Consider the following 9,701-nt stretch of genomic DNA (forward strand, 5'->3'; position numbering starts at 1 on the left):
AGAGCAACCAAAAAGTAAAAATAGACAGAAGATAGAATTAAATAATACATGAAAAAAATTTAAACTTTAATTTACTGACAAATGGTGAATAGCAATAACATGACTAATGGTGGGTTAGGAGTGCTGCGTAAAGTGCTTGTAAAGTACTGCTGTTACAAGACCAACGGTTGTGCAAAGAGTTGACTTGGTCAGAATCACGCTTGACCGCCAGATTTTCCCCAATTAAAGGTATCCACTTCATAAGGCTACGTGGATCACGGAAGGCTCCCGACAGGGTTGACTCACAACTTCAGTAATAGAATAATAATTATCTGTAACAGCAGGATTCGAAGCTAGGTCTTTGGAGTTAGTAGTACAATATATAAATCATTATGTTTGTACCAATTTACAAAATTAATTTTTTCTTAACAACTTCTTCTTTTACTGGCACAACAGGCCCAATAAGCTGCCCTTGGCCTGCTCAACGGCCGCCAACCATCTCTCTCTGTCTTCTGTAAGGGTAACTGGGATCCTCATTTGTCGCTGATCCCGCCTCAGAGCATCCCTCCATCGGCCCTTCGGCCTACCACGTTGCCGCACACCATCCGGAACGTAACTGTACAGTTTATGTGCCACTCTTTCCTCGCTCATCCTCATTACATGGCCAAGCCATTTAAGCCTCTGTATTCTTATGTACGCGGAGATGCTACATTCCTTATAAAGGCCAAAAAGATCACCATTTTTCCTTCTTCGCCAATTACCATTCTCGCATACGGGCCCTAAGATTCTCCTCAGAATTACTCTTTTCAAACCTGTCTAGCAGGTTAATATTTTTATTACTTAGCGTCCAAGTTTATCCACCGTATATGACGACTGGCCTTATAAACGTTTTGTACAGGGTGAACTTGGTGGTACGACTAACAAGTCTGCTTTTAATTAGCCTTACAATGAAGAAATAAGCTCTATTTCCAGCAGCAATTTTGGTTTTAACTTCTTCTTCTTCATCCTGGTTCTCGTTGATTATAGAGCCAAGGTAAGTAAAACTTCTTACCACTTCGAAATTATAGGGGTCCATTTCCAGGCGACTCATCCTCTGGTCCGGAGGCTTCTTAACCAACAGCATAATCTTGGTTTTTTCCTCAATTATATGCAGGCCAACCCTTTTCGCTTCGACTTCCATCGCTTCGAAAGCAGTCCTAATGCTCTGCAGAGAAATTTTTCTTAACATATAAAAACAAATTATGTCCGATTTTTAAATAAATATTTGCAAACATAATTATTGACACTTTATATTTCAACATATAATTGGAGGTTTTCTGGCTAAATACGCTAATGAATAGCGTTGCTATTCAAGTCCGCCGGATAAGGCAATAGTTCATGTGTTTTATTTTTAACCCACTAACTAGCCCAAGGTTAGGAATAGGGAAATTGGCGGGGTTACACCCACAACCTCCGGCTAACGGGACTTCTATCCCGTGGGAGATTCAGGAAGTGGTATTAAAATTGCAACAAAATATAAATTACTTAGTTAGTTAGTTAAAATTGCAACAAAATATAAATTACTTAGTTACCCAAAATATAAATTACTTGACAGTTTTGAGGAGCAGTTGCGATCGAGGAACTCTAAAAATCGGAAAGTGGTAGTGGTTATTGAAAATAATCAATAAATAAATAACCCTATAAACATTATTGAAAAATAGAATTGGTTTCAAATAAATTAACAACAGATGGGTTAACATATACATAACTTGTATATAAACATTTATATGAACATCTTCCCCTACATAACTCTGTTGAGGACGTTAAATTGCAATTTGTATATTTAATTGTTAACTTTGCTATCTAATACTCGTCAAGTTAATAACAGTGTACTTACTTAATTTTTCCTTCAGTATAAGGCGACCGTATCAACTGATATTTTGAAGATTTTTTTTTCTCGTAGCCATCCTTATTCAAATTTTGATATAAATAGTAATAAGACATAATAAATAGAGTAATATACGTAGAAATTTGTGAAATATGTAAGTTGAAATTGGTTAAAATTGATCCAAACATAAAATTTGAGTTGGTGCAGGTGAGTATAAAAAATTTGAATTTATACGAAAATACTACCATAAAAATAGTGTATCATGTCATCCTAGATTTTAAAAACGTTTATCGATTATCTTAAATTAGCTTATCTAACTAATTTCACTACTTAACCATCTTTAATTGCTAGGCGATACTTATTATTTATATTTATTAAAACAAAATACATCAGTTGCAGAATGCTTTCATTTTAAGTTCAATATTCATTTATTTTATGTTATATTTATTTTCAGCGAGGCTGGTTGATGTTATAAAAGTAAGTTAAATTAGGATCTCTATCAGCAAACGTACTTTACCATACAAAGTTTGACCAGGATTAAAATTAATATGAGGAATATCTGGGTAAAAAGTCATGTCTAGAGAATAGTATGTATCGACCCACTGTACAGCGTCCTGTTACATTTTGGTATTTTTGTATTCTTGTTTTGATTTATAGGTATAATACTATAATAAAAGACCTGTTATTAATAAATTACAAGTTATTTTATTGAAATATAAAATATTTTATTTTTAATTTACAAAAAGCTTAATAATATAAACTTGAAATTTGAAAATATGGCAAGATATAACAAAAATTTGGTTGTGATAATAATAAAAATTATTATAAAATGTTATCCAGCAAAAAAAAATACTGAAATATTTTTCCATTTCACTGGAGAGAATAAAGTGTCAATCAGCTGTATCGTTGTCTGCATTTTCCAAATTGATTTATTTATTTTTTGGTTTTTAACTATTATTTAAACTCAGCGTTCTTATATTTCTATAAGTTTTTTTCTAAAAATCATAGGGCAGTATGATGCAATACGTTCTGACACAACTTTTATGCAATGCTTCCCAGAGATTCTTCAGAACATGCCAGAAAATCCCAGGTTCTAAATTGTTCACCATTGCTACACATCTTTTTACTTATTAAGTCAACTTAATGTAAACAAATGGCATTAGAATAGCTATAGTAATTCATTGTATATAAAACCAGTAGTAGTGTCTTAAACTAAAGATACAATAACTGATTTCTTTAAATATAGAACAAACGCTCAAGCAAGGCTAAGCGGGTATAGTTACTTCAGGAAATAAAGTTTTCTGAGTTATTTTATCTATTTAATGGGATAACTAGAAATTATAGTTACTAGTTCAAAATCTAAAAAAAGAAATAGTCAAGCCATTTTATAAGATAAAGTTTAAAAATGGTCATACTTTAGTAATGAATTGAAGTTTTAATAAAGCTAAACGATATTACCGATTAGTTCTGGTTGCTGTATAGTACAAAAAAAATGTCTGAAGATTTAAGAAATAAACAGAACCTCCACTTATTCAACAACAAAAAAATTCTGTATGTAGTGTTAGTAAAATTAAGTAAATTATTACAAATTTAAATCTACTTACCTGTTAATTATTTAATTAAAATCACAGTATAACGGTTTTTGTGCTTTGTGACTTATAAGTCTCTATAACTTATAATTTGTTATATAACTTATACGTTTAAACTATTACTATACATTTATTATTAATGACAGCATAGCATATCATATAAATACTTTATTTTGTCTAGTTGAGTGTTTATAATATTTCGATGATTCACAATAACTAGGTATTTACAAACATTAAATGTTAAGGAGGTTTTTATTTTACAAGTTATTGAAATAAATAAAAAAAATTATATATTTGCTGCAATTAATAGAAAAAATAGAGAACAAAATTAAATTTACTTCTTAATGCTTGTTTTTTTTTTTTTTTTCTAAAAATGGCATTAAAGTGCTCATTTGCCACATCAACATCATAACTTGAAATTCCAGATTTCTGGTGGTACATTAAATGTTTTCTCTGAAACTTTATATAATAAAAAAAATATAAAAATGATACGATTAACCTTGAAAGGTAATAAATGACACTAAAAGATAAGATTTCACGTCATTGCAGTTAACCTGTTGTATTAACTCGATTTTCGAGTTAACACGTTGAAGCAAAATGAAACTCTTTTTTTTTCTTCCTGTTCATGAGTATCTTTTAAAGATTTCTTTTGTATAATTACAATGAATACACATGATTTATAAATTCTGATTTGCTACATGTCCATTGATTTTAGGAAACGCAAAATATGTATAGTTTAAAACTTATCTTTTTTTGGAAAACAATAAACAAAAATGTCTTCCACTATGTCATTCTTTGATCCCTAGTTTTCATATTGGATTTTTTCGGGAAGTATATGTACAAACACATGCATATTATAAGTTTGTGCATTAATAAAAGAGATCTTTCTACATTACTTGGTTTTATGTTAAATATTTTTTTCTATTAAAATTACATATTAAATGGATTTTTAATCAGTAAACTAGTTTTAATAAATCTAAGAGGTACTGCTAATTGAATGATTTGTCTACTCTCAGAAACAGATAAAGGAAAATCATCAATTGGTTAATTTATCAAAAATTTCTATCACAAATAATTATTTCACAAACAATGATGGAAAATAAAAGAGAATTTCAGGGTGTTTGTGAATTTTTTTATACATATATTACAAGTTAAATTTAATAATGAAATGCTTAAACTCTATAAAATACTTTTTTTGGGAGCAAATAATATCATATTTTGTCATATTTCGTAGTATATGTCTCAATATGAGTCTATAAATACAAAAATCCAGTCATGAAACTGAATCGTGATTATTTCGTTGATAGAAATCGGCTGCGTTTTGGTAGTTTCCTGTTTCCTTCTTATTTTTTCTTGAAAGTTGTTCGGTCGACAGTGGGAAAAACTTGCCTGAAAGGGTCATATGGCGTTGTTTGGACGTAAGACGCCTGCACGTTGGCCCTTAAGATCACAACCCCTGAAATAAAATTTTATATTAAAAATTGATTTAATAATGCTTAATGTATTAAACTTGAAAAGTGGAAAAATCATTAGGAAGACTTTGTCTAGTTGAAAAATCATTCTTTTGACTTCTCATTAAGAATTTTTGAGAAATAACAAAATAATCCTTATTAATTATATAAGAAGATAATCTAACTCCTGAATATATAAGCAATAATGTTTTTTTTTACAACTATAAAAGTGACTTGTGACGATCACTACGTTCCAAAAACCATAAAAAAAAAGAAAAAAAAAAGAAGGTCCTTTTGTGAAACATTTCCTTTGTCATGAAAATTATGAATATTAAAGCTCATGAAAATTCATATAGTGGAAGATTGTTTTATAACGAGGAGAAGGGGAAACATTTTTTTTTTTACTAAAATATTATTTTTGGTACAAGTATGTTTCTTGAGTGTTTTCATCAATTATTTTTAACTATTATATTTTATATAATAGATAAAAATAATTTTTTTATGATCCTTGTAGATAATTGTTGTTTTAGATTTTTATTGAATATTCTGAAAATTCAATAGATTTTTATGTGTATATATTGTTATGTTATTTAAACTTTTTATTATTTATATTTTATGTTTTAATTTTATTCTATACTTGTTTAAGAGAGAAAAAAAAGAAAGATGTATTGGGTTAAAGGAAAAAATATGATTAGATATGTAGATAAATAATGAAAAATAAGATGAAGAATAATAAGGATAAAAAAAAAGTTAAAAAAAGTAAAATATATAAATTAAATATAGAAAATGATAAAACAAAAAAAAATCATGTATTACTATTATATATTATAAATTTACAGTACTATGCCTATATATTATAAAAATTTAAGAAAAAAAATTGTCTGGATATAATTATGCTTGTATATAGCAGCCCGATACAGTTGAGCAGTATAACTTTTTTAAGTAAAGTTTCTCTCTTTCTCTTTTACTAGAAACGAATGAATGAAGAAATAGCCATACTTAAAAAAAAAAGAAATAAGAAAAAAGTTTATTATAGATGAAAATGTACATTATTTCCTTTATTTTACAAAAATATATTGGCATGGAGTGAAGGGATCGTCATTGAAGACCTTTATTTTAAAATTATAATTGTGAAACATCATGAGAATGGTGCATAAAATAATTTAGAAACAAAAAAAAAAAACTAAAAAATTTAACATAAAAATTTTAGTTTTCGATTTAAGTACCCCTCATCAAAATATTTTAGATTATTTACATATTAGGTTACGCGGCCTTTTAGTAAATTAATGAAAAGATGATTCATCATAAATAACAGAGTTTTGTTTTGAACTTCAATAAGATTCTCGTATGCGAATTGCATATTTGAGAATTTAGGAGGGTTGGAACTATGCAAATATTTAAGTTAATTATGAACAGGAAGCATATTTTAATAGCCCTAATGAAACATGATCAAATAAATGCGTGTGAAGAGAAAATAATCCATGAATAATTAAATTACGTCAAAACGTTCAAGCCGTGACATAGCATAGGAGCCATTTTTATAATAAACATTTTGTAAAAAAAAATAATACTCAAAATAAAATAGTACTAAAAAAGAATAATAATGTTCTGGAGATATGTGAAGAAATTTCGAGATACGATCATAATTTGTTTTCATGAATGGTTTAGACTAATTTATATGATACACGTTAGATAGAATTAAATATAAATTAATACTTAGCGCCATCTTTTGGTATATTTAATTTTAAACATGTCATTTATTAGTATAGTATAGTGCTCTACCAAGTGTTAATAAATTTACCTGAGGGATTCACTTTCACTTTGATTTTTGTCTGTGGTGTTAAAACCCCATAATCAACATCTTCATAAAGGTCCTGAAAACAAAAATATCATAATTAGTTTCTCATTGTTCATTTGTTATATTTGTAAATTGCTTTTATTCTTACTTCAATTCGGTATCCTCCAGGAGCGATGAGGCCCATTTCCTGGAGAGTCACAGCAACGTCAGATGGCGTACCATCTGTTCTTCGGTTGAGGAATGCTATGGCGTAGGAGAAGTAGTTTTGAAATAGTGGACTGATAGGTCTAGCCCATATTTCAATACCCTTGTGCTGAAAATATTTAATTATTGATAAATATATGGTGTCGTAGCCAACGTGTGATAAGAAAAAGACTATGTGTATATATGTGCGGGTGTTTGTATGTGTACGTATATTATGTGTATGTACACATACGTATATTACATGTATATTTGTAATGAATAAAGTATGAAAATTAAGCTCGTATACAATATGTGTATTACGGCTAAATGCCAGGAACTTAGACTAAGACCCTCAGTAGGTTGTCTGTTACATCAAGGAAGATATGGACGTACTTCACTCGGTGACCTGTGCCGTAATAATAATGTCATTCCCAATTAAAAGATAAAATGCGCTAATCCATATTACGTGCATTTTTAATTTTATCTACGAGTATAATAGTTTTTAAACAATTGATTTAAATTTTTTAAAGATCAATGATTTATCTGAAAACAATCGATTCTTCTTTTATACCAGACATTTCTTATTTCGTTTTTTTTTTGTTTTATCATCTCGATATTGCTGATTTTTTTTAAATCACCGCTTTGAATTTTCATAAGATTCAGATCATTCATTAATTTAGGGGAGGAGAAATATTTTTTGAAACTATTTTACGATAAATACTTTAAAAATTGATGAATAAATGTGTTTTTTTGTTTGCTTCTTTTTTTATTTAAGGATCTAACATCTATGAATGATTTTAACAGCATAAATCTAAAATAGCCAAATATAACTTTTTTATTTATTGATATCTTGGTAAGGAATCTACTAAATGATCAGTAAAAATTATACAATACGGATGTCGACCCAATAAAATTAAACTGGAAATTCACATATGATTTATTCAATTTATTTTTATTCGAACTAGAGCCAGAATGTATGATTTAAAAAAATTAGAGAAAAAAAAAACTATATTTTGAAACAACACTAAGCAGTATTCACCATTTCCCTAGTATTACCGAAAATATCATTGGAAATTCTTTCTAGTACATTAATAAATATAAAAAAGACAGGCAATTGATATAGATTAAGAAATAGTCTAATTTACAATTTATAAAATGTTCAGTTGAGAATTCTTTCATTTCCGAAGCGCGACCAGTGACATAAATCTGATCGAAAGTAGCTCTGACCTTTCCATTTCGCTAAGGGTGTGTGCACAGTCTGATAATGAGGTATAGTCGGTTGCAACATTGCTAACATATTATGCAATAGAAGAAAATAATTCTTCGCTAGTATTATAGAAAATATTACGATTGTGTAATTCTTCGTCATAATCATGAGAGATAGCTGACTGTGGATGACTTATACGAGATGAAGATGGTTGGGGGGCGCGGTAAAAATAAAACACAAATAAGTTGAAGTAACTTATTTAATCGTGCCAACGTTTCGGCCAGAATTTCTAGCCTTCATCAGGGCTAAGAACAGAGCAAGATAACAACCAATGAATATAGAAAATAAAAAATAAAATATAAACAGAATGACATTTAGTAAATAATTGTACAGAATGGAATTAATAAAATAAAGTGATGAAACAAGTGGAAAATAAAATGTATACATAGGTAATTGAATAAGTAGGTAAAATAACATAATTAAGGAAATAAAAATACACACATGTGTACAAAGATACAACATGTGGAGAATCTACCAATTCATAGAACTCCAATAATATTTTTAGAGGAGAAGATCTCGAGGCCATCTTCTTTTCAGACGCCTAGCAGGATTATTAGGTAATGAAGGAGAAGCCAGGTTAGAAACAAGTGGATTTGGGTGGTTGGGAAGTTTATCATGGTAGGAATGGTATTTGGTTTTGGCCAAATCGGCAACATATGGGACATTGAGGTCCTGGTGGATGACTTGATTTGTGACAAAGTAAGGAGCATTAAGGATTTTACGAAGGATTTTAGACTGTAAGGATTGGATTCGGGAGGAATTTGATGGTTTGGTGGAGCCCTAAAGCTCAACTCCGTATTATAGGCCTTATAATAGTCATGTAGATCAGTCTTTTGTAATGGATTGGCAATTAGACCGTTTGTCTAGTAAATGCTGTAATCGTCGAAATCGACGAGCAGTTTCCTGTCTTTTCAGTCTTGTATGAGGATTCCATGTCAATGGATCTGTTCAACAGGAATAAGTGGGGTATTATTAAAGGACACTGTGGGGCAAGAGGTCAGGGGTTTATGACGAGGGTAAATGTGACTGTGTGAGATTTACTGGAATTAATTTTAATCCTCCAATTTTGGCACCATTTTCAAAGGTGGTGATGTGGGATTGGAGGGTTTGGGATACAATGTAAGGATCATTGTTTACTGATAATAGACCTGTGTCATCGGCATACGTGGTGAGGATAGTGTTAGGATGGGTTAGGATGTCAGCTGCGAAAACTGTATAAAGGATAGGACTAAGGATACTACCCTGAGGTAATTTAAAAATTAAAATTATGGAAAGAAAAATAAAATTGAGAGAAATAAAATATCTATAACAAATGAAATATGTAACCATAATATTAGATAAAGAGGCAAAATATAAGTTAAGTGTAACAAAAGAAATGAATAGAAAAAAAATGAAAACAATAATAATATATGGTTAACATAACTAATAACAATAAATAAATTATTAAAAAAAATAAATTTTTTAAATTATTAATAATATCCTTTAATAATACCCCACTTATTCCTGTCGAACAGATCCGTTACTTAGGACTACATCTCGACAAACGACTGACATGGAATCCTCATAC

The 9,701-nt window shown here is 29.4% G+C and overlaps 2 protein-coding genes across 4 annotated transcripts in view; both read right to left on the reverse strand.

Annotated features, from left to right (window-relative positions):
- Positions 1–420: 420 nt before the first annotated feature.
- LOC136796279 (uncharacterized) lies at positions 421–2,421 on the reverse strand. Its single transcript, XM_067049542.1, has 3 exons — positions 2,359–2,421; positions 902–1,183; positions 421–795 (listed from the first exon to the last, which is right to left on the reverse strand). Exons 1-3 carry the CDS (start codon positions 2,419–2,421, stop codon positions 421–423), a joined length of 720 nt encoding a protein of 239 aa, XP_066905643.1.
- A 1,247-nt stretch (positions 2,422–3,668) lies between these two features.
- LOC106686038 (alpha-N-acetylgalactosaminidase) overlaps positions 3,669–9,701 on the reverse strand; it is a 107,030-nt gene continuing 100,997 nt past the window's right edge. For all 3 annotated transcript variants that reach the window (XM_014429124.3, XM_014429125.3, XM_014429126.3), the window contains exons 8-10: positions 6,833–6,997; positions 6,688–6,760; positions 3,669–4,891 (exon numbers count right to left, since the gene is read on the reverse strand). In XM_014429124.3, the coding sequence (XP_014284610.1) occupies positions 4,779–4,891; positions 6,688–6,760; positions 6,833–6,997 (351 nt within the window). In that variant the 3' untranslated portion in view covers positions 3,669–4,778. The remainder of the gene's footprint in view (positions 4,892–6,687; positions 6,761–6,832; positions 6,998–9,701) is intronic.

This window comes from Halyomorpha halys, unplaced genomic scaffold (genome assembly GCF_000696795.3).
Source record: "Halyomorpha halys isolate HHAL.00 unplaced genomic scaffold, Hhal_1.1 Scaffold766.1, whole genome shotgun sequence".
Taxonomy (NCBI): Eukaryota; Metazoa; Arthropoda; class Insecta; order Hemiptera; family Pentatomidae; genus Halyomorpha; species Halyomorpha halys.